Source organism: Bactrocera neohumeralis, unplaced genomic scaffold, assembly GCF_024586455.1.
Source record: "Bactrocera neohumeralis isolate Rockhampton unplaced genomic scaffold, APGP_CSIRO_Bneo_wtdbg2-racon-allhic-juicebox.fasta_v2 cluster10, whole genome shotgun sequence".
Classification (NCBI taxonomy): Eukaryota; Metazoa; Arthropoda; class Insecta; order Diptera; family Tephritidae; genus Bactrocera; species Bactrocera neohumeralis.
The window spans coordinates 26,807,662-26,828,868 of record NW_026089623.1 but is presented as its reverse complement, the minus strand read 5'-3'; the positions used below and the strand labels follow the sequence as shown (position 1 = coordinate 26,828,868).

General features: G+C 36.1%; 2 protein-coding genes across 2 annotated transcripts; one reads left to right on the top strand and one right to left on the bottom strand.

Moving 5' to 3' along the window:
- The first annotated feature begins 16,206 nt into the window (after nt 1–16,206).
- LOC126765346 (putative nuclease HARBI1) lies at nt 16,207–18,711 on the top strand. Its single transcript, XM_050483071.1, has 4 exons — nt 16,207–16,674; nt 16,735–18,050; nt 18,116–18,260; nt 18,344–18,711. The coding sequence occupies exons 2-4, from the start codon at nt 17,883–17,885 to the stop codon at nt 18,685–18,687; spliced, it is 657 nt and encodes a 218-aa protein (XP_050339028.1). The 5' UTR covers nt 16,207–16,674; nt 16,735–17,882; the 3' UTR covers nt 18,688–18,711.
- Nucleotides 18,712–19,056: 345 nt separating this feature from the next.
- LOC126765309 (uncharacterized) lies at nt 19,057–20,554 on the bottom strand. Its single transcript, XM_050483030.1, has 4 exons — nt 20,208–20,554; nt 19,846–20,049; nt 19,591–19,789; nt 19,057–19,533 (listed from the first exon to the last, which is right to left on the bottom strand). The coding sequence occupies exons 2-4, from the start codon at nt 20,016–20,018 to the stop codon at nt 19,057–19,059; spliced, it is 849 nt and encodes a 282-aa protein (XP_050338987.1). The 5' UTR covers nt 20,019–20,049; nt 20,208–20,554.
- Nucleotides 20,555–21,207: the final 653 nt, after the last annotated feature.

The window sequence follows — 21,207 nt, the reverse complement described above, 5'->3', positions numbered from 1 at the left end:
ATCCAAATCCCCGTGTTGTCTTCCTATCCACGAATGTACGTCCGAAATCAGTCGGTAGATCCACCGTCCTTTGCATGAAGTTTGCCACCGTTGCTGCCACATTGCAATGCTTTTTCTTCTCTCTTCTCTTTTTGCTGTTGTAGACGTTTCTGATAAGTTATATATTCGCGCGAATTCGTCTCCCTGGATGTCAATCGGTGCCATACTGGCTAATACCTCAGCGGCGTCATTTGAAATGGTTCGGAAAGCACTGATCACACGTATCGCTGAAAGCCGCATACAGGATAACTGAACTTATTACCTTGGCTATTAAACATCGTCGGCTGGAACGCACACAGCCTTTATTTGCCATCATTCTAGATAACGCATTATATATTTTATTTGCTTTGCGTGTCGCATTTTCCAAGTGTTCCTTGAACTTGAGTCTTGAGTCCACTATTACCCCAAGATACTTCAATTGCGGCTGTGAAGTAATCTCACATTCTCCTATGGTCGGCGATATTTTCTCTTCAATTTTCCTAGAGCTTATGAGCAGGACTTCTGTTTTTTGCTCAGCCAGCTCTAGACTCATGGTAGCAAACCATCGGCGCAAACCATTTATGCTGTCATTGCATTTGATCCGGAGATCATCCAGATGTTTAGCTACAGCTACCACTATGAGGTCATCCCCATATGCGATTGTTATCACATATTTTGGTTGCGGTATTCTTAACACCCCGTCGTACATCAGGTTCCATATCAGCGGGCCTAAAACCGGGATCTGCGGTACTCCACAGGAGATAGTGTAGCTCTGAGTGCATTCGTCCGTCTCGAACAGCAATCTCCTATTTTGAAAGTAACTCATTATGATATTTATCAGATAATGAGGAGCGTGTATATCGTGTAGAGCTTTTATTATATTTGCCCACTATGCGGAGTTGAACGCATTCTTTACATCCAGGGTTATTAGCGCGCAGTATTTTTTTGTACCGCCTTTCCATCTTTTTCCACTTCTTGCACATTTCGCAGTATCAACTACATCTCTTAGTGCGTCAATAGTGGACCTCTTTTTTATAAAGCCGTATTGTCTCTCTGATAATCCGCCGGCTTTTTGGATTGCTAACTCCCAGCGGTTTCTTACAATGCTTTCGCACACTTTCCCAATCGTGTTGAGCATGCAAAGAGGTCGATATGATGAAGGTGCTTCTGGTGGCTTTTTTGGCTTTGGGAGTAGAACCAGACACTGTAATTTCCACGGATCGGGGAACACCTCTTCTAATATACACGCGTTGTACATGTCAACAAATAAGCTGGGTCTTAGAGTTATGGCTTCTTTAAGGGCTCTATTTGGTATACCATCTATTCCGGGCGCTTTAGAGTTTTTGATTTTTTTCGCAACAGCCAATAGTTCGTCTTCTGTGACTAATAAGGGTGGCTCCGTAGCTTCGTTTCGTTTAATATAGGAAATGGACGCATGTGTCGGGAATAACGCTTTGACAACATTTTCCATAAAGGATGCGTTCTTAGGTTGCTGCGACTTATTTTTAAATTTCGATATACAAATTTTGTGTGCCGTTCCTCAGGGGTCTATGTTCGCTTCTTCACAGAACTTTTCGAAACAGGATCTCTTACTACGGATAATGGCTGACTTCAGGAGCTTTTTTTGACATTTAAATGATTCTCTGAGGCTGATTTCGTTATCACCTCCCTGGTTACGCTGTAGGCGGCGTCTAGCTGAGTGACAGAGCTTACTCAGCTTGGCAATTTCATCGTTCCACCAGTATACCGGTTTTCGATTTATATTGTATCTCGTCCTGCGCATAGTTGCGTCGCATGCTGCAACTAGTTCCTTCCGCACAGCGGATACTAAGTGGGCGGCATCTTCGCCTGATGCCTTAGCCGCACTCCAGACGTTCTCAAAAACGTCAGTATCAAATTCGTTTTGCCGCCAGCTTCGTTTTCGACAGGTATTTCTCCGACAGAGTTCCGTTTCCTGGGAGAACGAAACTTCGGCAATTATAGCCATATGGTCGCTATTTGTAAACATGTCTGACACCTTCCACTTAGTATGTCTGCTAAGCGCGTCGTTAGCAAACATTAGGTCTATTATTGATCCTTTATTTCCCTAGTCACGGAAAAATATTTTAGAATGGACAAATATTATAAATCGACAACTCCGTTCAATTTATGATTTTTAGCTTTTGCCATCGTCGCGAAAAGACGCTTGTAGGCAAAGGCATGCTCGGGGAGATGTTACGGCGTCTGTTTTTATGAATGAAGAGAGGTCGCTAGAATTTGCGCCTGCGTTTATGAATAAAATCGTTTTTGTGGAAAAATTTTCTACATTTGGGCTTCGCCAATTCGGCTGCCAAATTGACTTTTGATGCTTCTGCTATTTGAGCAATCGTTGTTTTTGTAGAACAATGCTTCAATTTTTTGTTGGTGACATATTCACATGTGTACGCATATGTATGTATGCATGCTTGTGCATTATTTGTTCGGAAGTGTATACAAATATATGTATGTACATATAAGTATATATGAATGTATGAACAAGCAGATTAATGCGCGAGTTAATTTTTACATAAAGTAAAAATGAGTCAAAAGAATATATTTTGAGCTGCACCGAATTGTGTACTCTTTATTTATACTCTTAAGACTAACTAAGCCGCAGCATAGCCTTAGCATAACAATGTAAAGTATGTGCTCTACTCTGCTCCGAGTTTTGTTAGGTAAAAAACTATAGCTGGAGCGGGAGCAAAAATTAAATTCTGCGCTATGCTCTGGCGTAGCGGTAGCAAAAAATTGGGAGCGGTAGCACAGCAGAGCAAATGAAAAATTTCATGTGCTACAGCTCCCGAATGTGTTTGTTGTTTTTTTTTTCTTTTTTGCTATTTTCTGGCATTTACAAGTATGGTACAAGTTGGTATAAAAAAGAAAGTCGTTTATAACTCAAGAACGGCTGAACCGATTTGGCTTAAAATTGGTGGGGAGGTAGTTTATAAGCAGGGTAAGGACATAGGATACATTTTATCTCTTTATGCTAAAATTCAATACAGCTCATAAATACAAAAATTATATTTCAAATCATAAGCATTTGTTCAAAATTTATGTAAGAATCATTTGAAAATTTTAGTAATTCAAAAATAGAAAGAAATAAGTAAAAATTTTCATTTCCAAACATGCTTAGTATATGGGTTATACTGATTTTGCTTCTTAGCAGGTAGTTTTTTTTTTAAGACGAGCCCTTCCGATATATTTAATATCACAACAAAAAATGGCATTGGAATTTTCATCGTCAAGGCACTGCGGATACTTTGCTAGATTATTGGTCAAGGACGCAAATGCATTCATAACAAACCAAACGCGATATCTAACATAAAGATAAAGCGGAATAATTGGAGTGTTGATAAAAAGGTTTATTATAATTTTAGATATACAGAAATCTTTTCGATTCTTTGCAATATACATTGAAGTATGTATATGCGTACAATTTCAAACTGATTCTTCCTAAAAAATTATAAAATTACTTAATATTGGGAATGGTAGAATAGAACTGCAAATACACAGTGCAATGGATTAACACATTCGCGTAAATTGCGGGATTTCCCGTCATTCATGTTTTCTTCAATAAAACAATTGCGAGAATTCCCGCGCTATATTCCCGCAATTTCTTCCGCACATATAAAAATGCTCTTGAAAAATTAAATGCGGGAATTTTATGGCATCGCGACTTTAAATGCTATAGCTCTTGTCAGTTATACAAAAAAATGCTAATTTCGCGGAAAAATCAGATACCTCGCCGGTGTGAGTTTCGACTTTGTTGTACTGGGCACTTTTGTAGAGTGAACAATTCTGAGAAACATGCGTCTAAAGTCAAAGCGATGCCATAAAATACCTCTGATCTGTAGGAATTTAAAGATAAAAAATCAGGATTGTAGTGTATTTTCTATGGAAAAATTTTACATGCCTCGGTCCAGTTCTTAATGTTAATATTTAGGGCTAAAATTTTCAGGGAATTTTTTTTTGGGGTATTTCCAAGGAAATTTCGTGACGGGACTGAAAAAAATTAATAGTTCAAAAAGAACACCCTAATGTATATAAAAAGGGGGAAAGTATATGTACATAGTTAAAATTAATTTCGAAAATTCATAGTAATTGAGTATTGTAATACATTTGGAATAGATCATGTTTTTGGTAATATAAAATTGGTAAATATTTTACATAATAAAAAAAATTTATAATTTATTCAATTATTATATAATTCACTTTATTAATATATTTCTTAAAATATTTGATTTTAGATTTATAAGGGCACTTGACGCAACAAGTGCCAAAATCATTTGCATAACATTGTTTTGTTTGAATTATTCAATTAATTCAAATATTATGCCAGAAAATAGCAAAAAAGAAAAAAAAACAACAAACACATTCGCTGTGCTACCGCTCCCAATTTTTTGCTACCGCTACGCCAGAGCATAGCGCAGAATTTAATTTTTTGCTCCCGCTCCAGCTATAGTTTTTTACCTAACATCATGCAAGACTATAGCACAAAACCAAATATGCCATGCGAGAAATATTTTATGATTCTAAATGCCTTTGGTGCCTGCAATGCCTTTTATGTTCCAAGTCTTTTAAAGATAATAGGGAATATATCCTTAAAAGACATTTTGCTAATTTTCATTTTACTAATAATTATTTATAAAATTTGCTTAAATTTAATTCCAATTTCTCACTGGGCTACTTTTTTTTCGTGCTCACCAATACAGTGAAGGATCCTCTCATGCCGACCACTGTACTAAAGCAGTGGTCGGCATTTCTTAGCACAATTGTGCAAACTAACTTCACACGTACGCTTACGCTCTGTCGTTCAGTCGTTGTCGAGCCAGCAACGAATTAACATCACGCAAGACTATAGCGCAAAACCAAATATGCCCTGCGAGAAATATTTTATGATTCTAAATGCCTTTGGTGCCATGCAATGCCTTTTATGTTCTAAGTCTTTTAAAGATAATAGGGAATAATATCCTTAAAAGACATTTTGTTAATTTTCATTATACTAATAATTATTTATAAAATTTGCTTAAATTTAATTCCAATTTCTCACTGGGCTACTTTTTTTTCGTGCTCACCAACACAGTGACAGATCCTCTCATGCCGACCACTGTACTAAGGCTACGCTGTGGCTCCCGACAAAGTGAGAGCGGTAGCGATAGCATAGCAATAATTTTAGAAATTTTGCTGCTAGTATGTTTACTTATTATTTGTTTAGGTTTGTTTACATATACATATTTGTTTGCTTAGATACATTTGCTTTGTTTTAAGATAAGGATGTTGTGGTATTCCAACTCAATGTTGTTTTGATACTTGTTTGTTTAGGATTATTTGTTGTAGTGATAATGTATTTCAATTGTTCCAACTCAAGGTTGTTTTGATGCATTCTATTTACTGGAACAAAAGGTTTTTTAATGTTTGTTACTATTATAAGGAATACGTTCCTTAACTCGCGCATATGAGCAAATAATAACATTAATATGATAGCCGATATATGTATGTATGTATTTATTATTGTTGTGATAAATTCAATTTCTATTACTACTATTAGTATAGTATATTATGTAAAAATCAAATAAAATTATTAAATATTCAAGTCCAAATTGACTGTAAATAGTACTATGCATGCATTCATACAAAATTACATGCCAATATGGAAATGCCGACGGCAAAACGCAAAAGCATACTTATTTGCATACATTGCGAAAGCAAAAATTGAAGCATGAAAATATCACAATGCTGTTGTTGGGAGTATCATAAGGAGCATGCATTAATACATACATATATTTATTTCTCTTCATATTCTCGATTAGAATATGTGAGAGAATTGTAAAAAATGTTAAAATTGTTAGGCGAATTCCGACCTACAATGTTAACAAATGCGACGAATTCCTTACTTTGAATATAGCAAATGTTCGACATCGAAACTGCACCTTCTCTATACTTTACATTCTCTGGTCGTACGACGTACCGGCCATTATTTGATGGAGTAGTTTTGGCTTTAGAAAAGTCCTCACAATACTGATCTCCTTTAATTCTTTCTAATTCCTGAAATTTCCTTAATTGTGAATTAAGGCGTTGATTTGATTTTTCTCAACTTCAGTTGGTGTGGTGGTAACTAGTTCTGTAACTAGTCCACTTTGTGTTTGGCTGTGCAGCGTTTGAGCTTTTTGTGCCTCTGAGCAACATGGTGTCTCTTGGCAATTTTTTAAATTTTTGGGTTTCGGGGTTTGCTTTTTCAATTAAACCCGTGGTTCTTTGTGTATAAGCGCCTCTTTGGGGTAAGTTAGGATATCTGCTGTAACGAAACATTGAATTGTGTCTTTTGTGACAATATACATAAGCAGTTAAACTTGCTTTTGCAATTATTACGATTGTGTGAGTGGGACAAGCACTTTGTGCAGAGTCTTTTGATCTGAAAACTTTTTGCAAGTTTTAAGCTTATGCCCTCTTGTGCATAGTTCGCATGACGCACGTTTTCTCTGTTCGGATATGAACGATTGCATTATGTGAAAGCGTTTGTTTAGATTGTTTTTGCTTCTAGCTTGAGGTCTATTTAAGCTTCCATTTTGGTCGTGTCTAATGGTCTTAGTTTTTATTACTTTTTCTTCTAACCTTTCCGCAAGTTCATATTGGGTGGTGAGAAAATTTTTCATTTGTTGCCACGTTGGGCACTTTTTTCGTGATGAGAGCGATTGCTCCCATAGAAGTAACGACTTTTCTGGTAATGCGGCGGTGCAAATGTTTACCAGAATTGGGTCCCTGCTGACTGATTAAATATGGTGTGCTGACAGAATCGACAAACAATTGGAAACAGTGGATTCTAGTTTGATGAATTCTACACTTATTTCTATTTTAATTTTTGGCAAGTTTATTAGTGTATCGACTAGTACTCTTTCGTTACTCGTATCTTGACAACCAGTATTCTTTATCGTTTTAATGCGAACTCTAGCTTTTAGAGCAGTGGTCCCATACACCTTACCATCACTAACACGCCTCACTCACCACACTCACCTCGACATCACCACAATCCGCATCACCTGGGCGAGAGCCCAGGATCCACACACGCAAACACACACCACACCACTTCACATAAAAAGGATCAACATATACCAGTGGTCGGCATTTCTTAGCACAATTGTGCAAACTAACTACACATGTACGTTCAGTCGTTGTCGAGCCAGCAACGAATTAACATCACGCAAGACTATAGCGCAAAACCAAATATGCCCTGCAAGAAATATTTTATGATTCTAAATGCCTTTGGTGCCATTCAATGGCTTTTATGTTCCAAGTCTTTTAAAGATAATAGGGAATATATCCTTAAAAGACATTTTGTTAATTTTCATTATACTATTAATTATTTAGATTAGATGCTTAATTTTCATTCCAATTTCTCACTGGGCTACTTTTTTTTCGTGCTCACCAACACAGTGACAGATCCTCTCATGCCGACCACTGTTTTAGAGCTTCCCAAGCCATATTGAAATTATCGTCATTAAGAGCGAATTGTTTTATTATTAGGCCTGCTAGACCTTTAGTTTTGTTAATTATTAAATACGCACTTTTTCTTTATGTATACTTGTTAGGTCCTTATGTTGGTATAGGTACACCCTAATACTTGGCTTGTATGTACTTGTTTTTGTGCAATTGAGAGCTCGTCGAAGAGATCAATATGGTTTGTACATGAGTATACACGAATTGTTTGTGCTAATGATTATGCTTGTTCGTAAGCAATTGAGAGCTCGTTAGAGAGATCAATTCGCTTTTTGTGCACAATCCTGTTTGTTTTTGTTTGCAAAGAACAAGAGGTATTGTTGGATAATTGCAAATGTGGACTTTGAATATTTGTGTGTACTAATGATTATGTGTTAATTTTGCTTGTTTTCGTTTAGTAATATGCGAAAACGGGTTCGGTAAAATGTTTTCCGTAAGCACTATTATATATGTGTACGCATGTAATTAATCATATGTTCTAATATTTTTTTTATAAGTACGTAATTTGTATGTTAATGTTTCTGTGAATATGTTTTTGTGGTATGTACAAATAAGAGTTCTTTTGATATGCATTTTGTGTTTCCATTGTGCATAGGTGACACAGAACTGATCTTTTCGGGGGGGTATGTAGACTTTATTTGGTGACTGTATATATATTAAGAATATATGAGGATAAATATGTTTCCACTAGGTATACATACGAATATGTATGTATGTAAGTATGTCTTTTTGCAATTCTTGCTTTGTTTTTTATGTTACAATTTTTATTTATGTTTGTGCCTTCGCTTACTTCATTTATGCAATCCTGCCTAATGTTTTGGTAAACATAAGAGGTATGCCGGAAAAATTGCAAGATGATACTTGAATGTTTTTTGTTTGTTAATAAGTAAGTGTTTGAATACACGAAGGTAAGCTAGTAGTGATATATGTACATGCATACATATATACGTTATACCAAACTGTTTTCGGGTTTTCCCGCAAAATAAACTCGAAACTGGGACAGTTTGGCAACCGTTTTTTTGCTGTTAAAACGGATTTCTAAATACGGATTTTATATTCGCATATGTTTTGCATCCATACATACATATGTGCATTAAATAGATTTAAAAGAAATAAATACGCTCACTTTGTTTTTCCTAAACGGGCGTTTTATGTGCTGTAAGTATGTAGTTTTTACAGGTCTGCCTTTCTCCACTCCTGAATTTGTTAGCTGGCTACGAGCTGGCTACGAGCTGGCTTGTAGTTTTATATTTAATGTTGTTGTAGATTTTCCGCGCCCGAATATTTGTTCTTGTTTAGTTTTAAGGTGCTTTAGAATTTTGCGCCTTAGTTGTGTTTTAGTTTATTGTTTGATTTCGCGCCCGCTTGATTTTATGTTTGTTTTATTGTTTTTGTGTTGTTAACTTTTGTAGATTTGGTTTTTGTAAATTTATGTTTTATGTCGCAGTTTTTGTTTTTTTTTGTTTTTTGTTCCACTGCACTTTGTTTTTGTTTAGTTTTGTATTGTATGTATTTATCTATGTATATGTATTTCGGCAATAAACTGCAGATTTTTCGTTGCCGGAATTTTTTCTTTTGTCTTATGTGTGTATTTATTATGTTATTTAGCATTTGCTTGGTTTGTTCACCGTACTGTTTTACTGCACTTTTTTTAAGTTTTGTCGCCACAATTTGTGTATACACATTTATGCACTTTAGCACTGTTTATACATATGTACATATATGTTATTTAATTTTTTTTTATATTTTTTCTTAATTTTATTTTTTTTATTAATTATCCGAGGTGGCTGTCGGTAAGGCTCGAAGGACCATATTTAATTGGGTGCCCAATTAGTGGGAACACCCACCACCAATTAGATAGTTAATAAATCACTTACACTCAGATTAAGTAAAAATTCGATTTATTAAAGTTTAATTTCTTTTTATAAAAAGTGAGTAAAGTTACAATTGAAATTATTATTTAAAAATCAGCGGGTTCGAGGGTAACGAAACGATTTGTCCGATTCTCCTTCGGTTCTTCAAATTAGTGCAACGCGCGGGATTGGTATCAAAAAGGTATAACTATTCTAACGCGGCGCAGTGCACAAGTGAATGTTTTGTCGACGAATTGCTTGGTACGACTGGTGTAAACGAAAAAAATAATGTTTGCTATCCTTTTTTCCATCCTCTTTGTTGAGTGGGTTGAATGATGTAGAAGTGTGGTAAGTGAGTATGGTGTCATCGGACGTGGTGAGTTGAGCTGTTCCATTAGGATGCGCCAGTTTTATCGAGTAGAGGAGGTGGATGCTTAACTCATTTAAAGAGTAATAATTATCAAAAAGTTTCAAAATGCAAGAACTTTTTCAGCAATTTTATTTGTAAATCAGAATCCTCTGATAATTGCAAATTATCAGCTGTTGTCAAAAATGAAAGCAAACAATGAAAAGAAATGGAGCAAACAGGTTTAAACAGAAAAAGAATTAAACGTGAAAAAGCCAAACAAATAGTGGAGCGAAAAAGAAATCCAGAGTATACCGGATTTCTTGCAGGAAGCTCCAGAAGTAGAAGTAAGTGATTTAAGTGATTAATTTCAAAGGGTTACCTTTTTCATGTTTGTCTTGTACTAAATGTATAGATATATGTAATTATTATTAATATATATGTAATTAAAAACTGACAAATGAATTAAAATACATTTAAGAAAACATTTATGCGTATATGGCTTGTCTTTTATGTAGTTTCTCCAACATTGTTGGGTATATGCTCATCAGGCTCAATAGAATCTTCCGTAGTAGTTGATGGATCTGAACCATCGTCGAACGAAGTGGAACCATTATTAATTAATATGTTGTGGGGAATACAGCAGACAAGAAACCATGGCAGCATAATTTATGGTTTTTTTGTTAGACAGACGCATCCTTAGCTGCTTAAGGCTTCCAAATCTTTCTTTTAAAACCCCAGAACAATGCTCTACTCCAACCCTGTATTTACTGTGCCGTAAATTAAATGCAATTCGGGCATTTTTATCCAAATGTCTTGCGTTGCTTCTGTAAGGGGTTATTAACATTCCAGATAAAGGGTATGCCGAGTCCCCAGCAATCCATTGCTGTGAAGAAAAATGCTGCTCATTTTGTTGAAAGAGTGAGCTATTTCGATATATTCGGGCATCATCGTTTTTTATTAAATCAACCAGCATATTATATTGGTCTCTATCTACTCTTAACATTTGGCGGAATCGGTCTTCGTCCAGTGTTGTCAAAATATTATTGCGCCAAATGTCTGACTTACGTATTGTGCTATAAACTCCTCGCCGACATTCCATAACAACAGATATATTGTCACCCAATTCATCTAACACTGCATCCACTGCGTCATCATCACTTTCGATTTCTAGAAGAAATTTATTTTTAAGTGAAACTCAGCATAAAAGTATTTCTTACCTTCAATGTCCACAATTTCTTCAGCAGCTTCATCAATTAAAGCGTCAGTTAATTTTTCGGGTCGAGTTTAGTATCGCGCCGGTTAATTTTGGTTCACTGTACCTAAACGATAGAACCAAATTGAAAATTTTAAACCCGCATGTATGCTTAAATTATCGAACTTTATTTTAAAATATATTTTAAATATTTATATATATATAATATATATTTAAAAATCGGTTCACAAATTTTTCCACAAATTCTCTTTAAAAAATGCTATTTTTTGCAAATTTCTAAATATATGCTAGTGTATTTTCATCTGTTGTGCATTGTACCAAACCAATTATGGATACATTTTCACGCACATATATTACTTATGAATTATAAAATCCACTAGTAATGTTGTTAATTACTTTTGATGGTTAATTTCTTTGTAAATCTTTAAATAAAATAAACTTTTTTGTGCATTGAGTTCAATAATGCGAAAAACCAAAATGACTGCCTAATTTGAACTGTCAAATTACCGAGAAAGCACGAACAAAAGGGAATAAATTAAACCCACTTAGCAATAAATGTATGAAGTGAACGCGAAAAGGTGTTCAATGCTAAAATACTGTGGATGGCGTAGCCGGTGTTGGACCGGCCAGAGTTATTTTTTAAAGCGCGGCCGAAGACCGCCAATGCAGAAAGGAATGAAAAGCTAAAATACTGACTTACAGTTTTAAAGATATTTGCATTTAAAGTTGAAAAATTTACAACTTTTACATTGATAATTTTTATATTGTGAATAACTTTTTCACTTATATTATGCACCTTTCACTTACTAACAATTAATTTTTTAAATATTTGTTGTAAATAAAGCTTTATTTTAATTATTTTATTTTAGTTACAATTCTCTGCATTTGCACAATAAGAAAAGGGTTGCCATGGTTTTTTTTTTTGAAGCGCGGCGCGAAAAAGAATAACCATGGCAACCCTTTTCTTATTGTGCAAATGCAGAGAATTGTAACTAAAATAAAAGAATTTGAATAAAGCTTTATTTACAACGAATATTAAAAGTACTTACAAAAATGTTGGCTGGGTTGCATTGGTTTCAGTTTGTATGGAAAAATGAGCAAAAACACTGATTTTGGGTCATTTTCAAAAGGCTCCCTTCAGGTCTATAGGGCCTCTAGGGGGTCGAGGGGGGGTTTATTAAAAAGTTCGATCTTTCCTCTTTCCAAAACTTTTTTTTCGGCATATTTTTCAAAACTTTTTTTCATCATATTTTCCGAAAATTTTATTTACAAACAATGTTTTTCTTCACCGATCAGCTGTGAATTAATGGTATTTGGAAGGGCTGCACAGAAATCACAAAAAAGACGTTCACTGTTGATGGTAAATATTAGCAAATGCATAATTTTGTAAGCTCAGATGCACAAGATTCTGAATTGCCCTAATAAAATTCCCGCATTATAAACACAACAGACAGAATTCCATAACGAACAAGTAAGGAAGGGCTAAGTTCGGGTGTCACCGAACATTTTATACTCTCGCATGATAAAATGATAATCGATATTTCATTATCCGTCATTTACATATTTTTCAAATACCGTATTTGTGTAAAGTTTTATTCCGCTATCATCATTGGTTCCTAATGTATATATTATACACAGAAGGCATCAGATGGAATTCAAAATAGCGTTATATTGGAAGAAGGCGTGGTTGTGAACCGATTTCACCCATATTTCGCACAAGTCAATAGGGTGTTAAGAAAATATTATATACCGAATTTCATTGAACTCGGTGCAGTACTTCCTGAGATATGGTTTTTGGTCCATAAGTGGGCGACGCCAGACCATTTTAAATTTTTAAAAAAAGCCTGGGTGCAGCTACCTTCTGCGATTTCTTCCGTAAAATTTAGTGCTTCTGACTTTTTTTTGTTAGTCGATTAACGCACTTTTAGTGATTTTCAACATAACCTTTGTACGGGAGGTGGGCGTGGTTATTATTCGATTTCTTCCATTTTTGAAATGTATATGGAAATGCCTGAAGGAAACGACTCTATAGAGTTTGGTTGACATAGCTGTAGCAGTTTCCGAGATATGTACAAAAAACTTAGTAGGGGGCGGGGCCACACCCACTTTTTCAAAAAAATTACGTCCAAATATGTCCCTCCCTAATGCGATCCTTTGTGCCAAATTTCACTTTAATATCTTAATTTATGGCTTAGTTATGACACTTTATAGGTTCTGGGTTTTCGCCATTTTGTGGGCGAGGCAGTTAGCCTTAACTTAACCTTCTTATGGAGCCAAGAAATACGTGTACCAAGTTTCATCATGATATCTCAATTTTTACTCAAGTTACAGCTTGCACGGATCTCAACTCTACTCGTCATCCTGATCACTTTGGTATATATAACCCTATATCTGGCTCTTTTAGTTTTAGGACTTACAAACAACCGTTATGTGAACAAAACTATAATACTCTCCTTAGCAACTTTGCTGCGAGAGTATAAAAAAGGCAACACGAAAATAAGTGTACTGCCAAAATAAATATAATTTCTTTTAATCGCGACAAACAACAGTTTGTTAACTCGCGCATATTATATTCCTGATAAACATAATATCTTGATTTGAATTGTACTTACATATGCACATTTATATGTATGTTATTATGTGCTGATATGTAGACGCGTATGAAAATTTAAATTAAATGTAATTTACATATTGAAAATTTCTCAAGCTTTTTTGAGAATATAATAAATTAATTGGGATGCGCGATTCGTTATGAACGTGCGAAATTGCCTGTGCCTTTGCGATTTTTAAAAAATGCCGATAAAAAAAAGACGACCGTTCTCGATTCTGGTTATTATACAAGTGAATTCTTTATTAAACAGATTTCATGGCTTAGCTTAAAAATTAGCCTAACGGCATAATCTAGTGGTAAGTATATACATATAAGAGAGGGGTAAGTATGGGTAGATATAATTCAGCAATCTTATAATACACGGTAATAGAGCCTTCTAATAGATTTGTAATAGATGTTTTCTTTTTTGTTAATATAAAAATGGTAAGTATTTACATGTAATAAAAAGCCACATTTAATAATATTCATAGATTCTTTAATTAATTTTACAAATTTCTTTTTAAACCATTATTTTTAGACGGATAAAGTCGCTTGACGCAACACCGGCCACCTTGACAGGATTATGATCCTTCAACTTCGATAGGCAGCAGGGCTAGCTTGTGAATAGGGCGCTTAATGGTGCCTGCCTTGATTGCCACGTCTGCCACTCGCACCTTTCCGTCTCGTCCTTCTACGGTTGCGGCGATTCGTCCTAGTGCCCACTGCTGCGGTGGCGTGTTGTCTTCGTGGATGAGGACGAGATCGCCGGGCTGCAGGTTGCGTTTCGGGTGCAGCCATTTGTTGCGTTCCTGAAGACTGGTAATGTACGTTTTGGACCACTGTCGCCAAAACTGTTGCTTGAGACAGCAAACAAGTTGCCATCTCTCGCAATAGCGAATTGGGTCCGTTGACACTTGTGCCGGTGGTAAGGCTCGGGAGCACCCTATTAGTAGGTGTGCTGGAGTCAATGCTTCGCCGTCGTTGGGATCCTGGCTCAACGGTGCGAGGGGCCGCGAGTTGAGGATGGCCTCCACTTCGGCCAGCAGTGTTGCTAGCTCTTCGGCGGTGAGCAGCACGTTGCCCATTGCGCGTACGGCGAGGTGTTTGGCGGACTTCACTGCCGCCTCCCATAACCCGCCGAAGTGCGGCGCCCTCGGTGGTATAAAGGCGAATTTGAACCCTTCTTCGGCGGCGAATTCCATTACTTCCGGAGACTGGGACAGAAACGCCTCTTTGAGTTCGCGCAACTTGCGATCGACGCCGACGAAGTTGGTTGCGTTGTCGCTGTGTATCGTCTGTGGCATCCCTCGGCGACCAATGAACCTTTTTAGGGCGAGAATAAAGGAATTAGTTGATAAGTCAGAAACTAATTCTAAGTGTACTGCTTTAGACGTGAAACAAACGAAAACAGCGATATAGGTTTTTACGGGTGGTCGACCGCGTATTTTCAATATAGTATAAATTGGACCACAAAAATCTACGCCACATATAAGAAAGGGTCGTAGCGCTCGAAGTCTTTCAACTGGCAAGTTTCCCATTATTTGGGTTTGCAACTTCGGCTTATAATGAAAGCAGTGTGTACAGTTCCTTACGGTTCTACTGCATGCCTCTCTTGCATTAATCACCCATATGCGTTCTCGAAGAAGCGCAACCAACGCTTTTGCCCCTGCGTGGTGATTTCGAAAGTGCAGGAACCGTAAATAACTGATAACGAAGTGCGAATTCTTATTTAGTAATAATGGGAATTTGGCATCGTATGGAAGAGGTACATTTAAAAGGCGACCTCCTACTCGGATTAATTTGAATGAAAGCGACATTTCCGAGTACTCATGCAAAAACGGATTGAGTTTTTGCAAGTTTGCGGGTAGCGTGGTGCCTTTCGTCAGTTTTTGGATTTCATTCGCAAATTCCGAATGTTGAATCACTTGAACAATTTTAAAACAACTCAAGTGTAATTCGTCAGATGTTAGGTCCCTTCCCTCCGTAGGCATTTTTGGTCGTCTAATCCACCGTAATAGATAGGCAACCACACGAAGCAATTTTTGATGAGAAGAGAATTTTTCGATAAGGCCCAATAAGGGAGACCGGGGTAGCTTCGGCTTTGGGGTACATTCGGCAATCGCGTTTTCGATATGAAGGAACAATCTGCATTGACCATAAAGTATCGAACACTTACCCACCACTCATAAAAAATATCGATTTGTAGTCTCACATCTCTCTCTATGCATTCGACAAATTTACATGTGCTTTTGTGTTTTCGACTCTAAAATAAAAGTGTATTAAACTTTTTGTGTTTCACTTTTTTTTTAAACTTTGATCAAAACTAAAAGGTGAGAATGTTAACTCTGCGAAAAAGTGTGATTAAGGGATAAAAAGAGTGAATTACTTAAAATAAAATAGAGAAAACGAAAATGGGAATGTTCGGGGTAGATACAGCGTTTTGTGTTGGGGCACATTCAGCGAACCTATATTTTTGCCGAATGTGCCCCGGGCAGAAATACAAGTTCGCCGAAGGTGCCCCGTATAATTTCTTTTTTTATAGATTTATATAGATAGTGAAAAATGGTTCGAAATTATAAGCGTAAAGCACAATCGAATATTGACGAAAGCAAGATGAGAAAGGCAGTTGCAGATGTTTTAAACGGTGTAGAAACGCCAACGTCTGCAGACCATCGAACCCCGAGTAAAGAAACAAGATCCTTTAGCCGGTCACACGGCTGGAGATGCTATTTACCAGTCAAAATTTACCTGGAGACAAGTTTTTACGATGAAGAAAGAAATCGAACTAGTGGACTACATTAAACAGTGTTGTTATTATCAATATGGGTTATCATATAAAAGTTTTCAGAAGTTAGCATACCAATACGCTGTCGCTAACGGCAAAGAGTTTCCTGAAAAATGGAATGTTTAGAAAGAAACTGGGGAGGATTGGCTATATGGTTTTATGAAACGGAATTCGAGCCTAACTCTTCGTAAGCCAGAGCAAACTAGTTTAGCAAGACTAAAAGGTTTCTCAAAAAAAGCTGTCGACGAATTTTATTTAAACTTAAAAAAACTTTATGAGGCGTATTCATTTCAACCAAATGATATATACAATTTGGATGAAACTGGTATTACGACCGTCGTTGATTCGCCAAAGGTTTGTGAATTAATTAACGATTTTGGTTATAATGTTTAACAAATTCGAGGTGCTTTTCAGATAATTGCAACGAAGGGTCAACGACAAGTTGGGCAAGCTGTTTCAGCTGAGAGAGGCAGTTTGGTCACCCTTGTAGCAATAATCAACGCCAGTGGAAATCGGCTTCCCCCAGCTTACGTTTTTCCATGCGTACGACATAGTTCCCAATTTTTAAATGGATGTGTTTCGGGGTCTATGGGGTTAGTCAGTAAAAGTGGTTGGATGATGTCGGAATTGTTTATAGACGTCCTTAAACACATTCAAAATAACACAAAATGTTCTAAAGAGAGACCGATTCTTACTTAACGGACCATTTAAAAAATTTCTTCAAACATATTTTACTGATTTTATGACAAACAATCCAGGAAAGAGAATAACGATATACGAAGTTGCCCACCTGTCTAACTTACCATTCCAAAGAGCATTCAGATCAGGGTGGTTACTCTGTAAGGCGTTACGAATAGCAATGCGTTGCGAAAGTGAATTGCGTTGCGAAGGGAAATCGGTACTCTGTAACACTTTCGCATTGTAAACAGTGTTGCACTGTTTTCACGTTGACAAATTTCCAGTCAATTCTTTTATTACTGACCGAAACGAAGGAGAATGAAAACAAAATCAATAACAGAAAGGTGAAGAAGTGTAGAAAATTGACAGATAAACATAAAATTAAATTTGAAGAGTTTTATAAATATATGAAAGTAATTTTAAATAAATAAAAAAAGTGTGAATATGGATTGCGTTGTGTTGTGGGAGGAAACGAACGAACGAAATGAACGAGTGGAGCGGAAAATGATTAGAGACAAGTCCAATGTGATGAGTCTTAGTGAAAAAAGGCAAGTTTGAATGATAAAGTGTAATGCAATTCTTTAAACTTGTTTGTGCTTTTACTCGTAAATAATTTCGTGCAAAACTTTCGCCTAAGTAAGGAATCATTCAAATATGTGTTGGACAGCATAAGTAGTGAGCTAAAAACTCCACGCAGGTTGACAGGAATACCCGAAATTGTGAAATTAGCGGCCACTTTAAAATTTTTGGCGCAGGGAGGGTATCAACAGCAAATTGGACAAGATCACCACACAGGACTAGCTCAAAAAACTGTTTCCCGTTGTGTGTTTGAAGTTTGCAAAGCGATTGAGAAAGTGCTGTGTCCAAAACACATAACTTTTGCAATGACTTCAGAGGAGAAAAATGAAGCGAAACGAGCCTTTTACTCAGTGTCTGGAATTCCAGGAGTAATTGGAGTGGTGGATGGTACTCACATCCAAATGATACGACCGGCAGTAAATGAACATTTATATTTTAATAGGAAATTAAAACATAGTATAAACGCTATGGTGGTAAGGCAATTTTTTTTTTAATTTATCTTTGTTTTTTTTTTGTAAATATTGTTTCCAAAACCTAGATATGTGATCATAAGATGATGATCAAAGCCATTAACGGTCGATTTGCTGGGGCGTGTCATGATTCACATGTGTGGAATTTGTCAAGCGAGCGCCAATATTTACAAACCAACTATGTGAATGGAGAAATAGGAATTCGCATTCTGGGTGAGCATATACACATTCGTTAATTTTACTTGTTAGCTATTATATGCATCAATTATTTTGCTAACTTAATTATTTTCTCATAGGCGATTCTGGTTATCCGCTTGAGCAATGGCTTTTAACTCCATATAGAAATGCTGCTGAAAACTCTGCTGAAAGTTACTACAACTACAAATTTTCAAAAGCCAGATCCCTTATCGAACGAGTATTTGGAGTATTAAAAGCGCGGTTCCGATGCCTTTTAGCTGCTAGAGAACTGCATTATGCCCCAGAAAAAGTGGTGCAAATTTTAAACGTATGTTGTGCACTTCATAATATTTGCACTCTTTTTAATGTGGAATCACCTGTAAATATACCAGTAGAAGTTGAAGAAGTCGATACTAGTTATACTGAAACCATAGGAAATGCGAATGAAACCAATATTGCTTAACGTTTAAGAGATCAAATAAAAAACAGTATGATTAGTTTATAAACATATAACACTATTCAATAAAGTAAACTTTTTAATTTTTCATATTTTCACATTTATTTGATTAAAATTCACATTAATGATATAAAGCTTTAGTCTCTTGCACATGTGTATACATACTATATCTATATATGTCAGTATTATATATGTAATGAAAAGAAAAAACTATCACATAAACAAAAAATACATTTTTAATTCAATAAATAATTATCAGTAAGTATTAAAAAAATAAGTAACAGACTTCAATGTCAATAACTAAAACACAATATTTTTATTCGGCGGGCCGTTCAATTTCTAGCATTTGCTTTTTTAGTTCTAATGTTGCAAATTTTAGTTTTGTTTTGTCCAAATCAATCCTTTTTTTGTGTTCGAATTTTTCAACAGCCAATTTATATTTTTTTTACTCATTTTATGTTTTTTTTTCATGCATTTTGAAATCACTTTTAGGTTTACATTAATTTCAGACAACACTTTTAATGAACCTTTGTGATAAGCGATTTGGTTATCCACCTGCTTATTTAAAAGGCTATCTTTCTTTTGCGGAGCGACTCTCTGACGTGAACAATGTGGCATTTCATCCACTGGCGTTGGTTCATTCTGTCGGAATTCGTCGGTTGTAATGTCTGACCCACTTGGTGAGGTGCCGCTTATTCCACTGACGGATATTTCGATTGCCAGAAGCTCACTAACCTGCTCCTCCAACGGTGTTAAGGAGCAATGACTTGGAGGACCACCACCAGTTCCAGAAATACTGATTTTATTCCGACGCATTTTTGCTTTCAACTGAGTTTTATAATCCGACCAAACCTTTAAATAATTAAGTAATATGTGCTTCAAAAATCATTTATAATTAATTTTTTTTACCTTTTTCCATTTTAAAACATCGCGCGATGGTGGCCCCGCAGCATTAAGGTCACATACCAACTCTTTCCATAAATTATTTGCAGCATTTTTCGCGTCCACAGTTTTCAGTTGTCCTTTGGAAAGTTCCGAATGTGTTTTCATGTAATTGATTAAAATTTCGAACTGTGTTGGGTTTGTTTGTTTATTTTTAAAATGTTCCCTGTTAAATAAATCTTTTTTTTTAATTAAAACTACAAATATGTCTTATAAACTTACATTTTTTGTCCGTTGCGCTTGCCAGTTTGATATCGAATCAAAAATACGTTAAACGCACAGATTTGACAGTCGTTTACGCAATACAGAGTGCTGCCATTGCGAAGGGGTAAAAATAAATGCGCAAAACGCAATTTCCAATGTGCTTGTCGCCTTACAGAGTTGCTTTTTGTCATTTACGAACTTTTTCACTTGCGCACTTGCCCCCTGAAAATATAATCAGTGGTTTCCAGTCAACAGGAATATATCCTTTCAACTCCCAAAATTTTAGCGAATATGAGTTCGCTCCGGCAGATCATACGGATGAGGATAGTTTGACTGAACCTCTTCCGCTTCAGCCTGATAATATTGTTAATATTACATACCCACTTCAGCTAGATCAAAGTGTTAGTGCACCTGTTTCCCGAACACCAGAACAAATTCGTCCCATTTCCCGTTTAAACGCTTCTACAACCACTGCACGATCTGGCTGCTCCCGAATTTGGACTAGTTCGTGTGAGAAAAAACGGATGGAATAAAAAGCGTCTACAATAAACTCTCAAACAGCAAAAAGAAACATTCAGTTTCTAGGTAAAAAAAATGCTCGTAAGAACAAAAATACAAAAAATATTAAAAAACAAGTAAGGAAGGGCTAAGTTCGGGTGTCACCGAACATTTTATACTCTCGCATGGTAAAGTGATAATCGAGATTTCATAATACGTCATTTACATATTTTTCAAATACCGTATTTTTGTAAAGTTTTATTCCGCTATAATCATTGGTTCCTAATGTTTATACTCGTATTATACAGAGAAGGCATCAGATGGAATTCAAAATAGCTTTATATTGGAAGAAGGCGTGGTTGTGAACCGATTTCAGCCATATTTCGTACATGTCATCAGGGTGTTAAGAAAACATTATATACCGAATTTCATTGAAATCGGTCTAGTAGCTCCTGAGATATGGTTCTTGGTCCATAAGTGGGCGGCGCCACGCCCATTTTCAATTTTTAAAAAAAGCCTGGGTGCAGCTTCCTTCTGCCACTTCTTCCGTAAAATTTAGTGTTTCTGACGTTTTTTGTTAGTCGGTTAACGCACTTTTAGTGATTTTGAACATAACCTTTGTATGGGAGGTGGGCGTGGTTATTATCCGATTTCTTCCATTTTTGAACTGTATATGGAAATGCCTGAAGAAAACGACTCTATGGAGTTTGGTTGACATAGCTATAGTAGTTTCCGAGATATGTACAAAAAACTTAGTAGGGGGCGGGGCCACGCCCACTTTTCCAAAACAATTGCGTCCAAATATGTCCCTCCCTAATGCGATCCTTTGTGCCAAATTTCACTTTAATATCTTTATTTATGGCTTAGTTATGACACTTTATA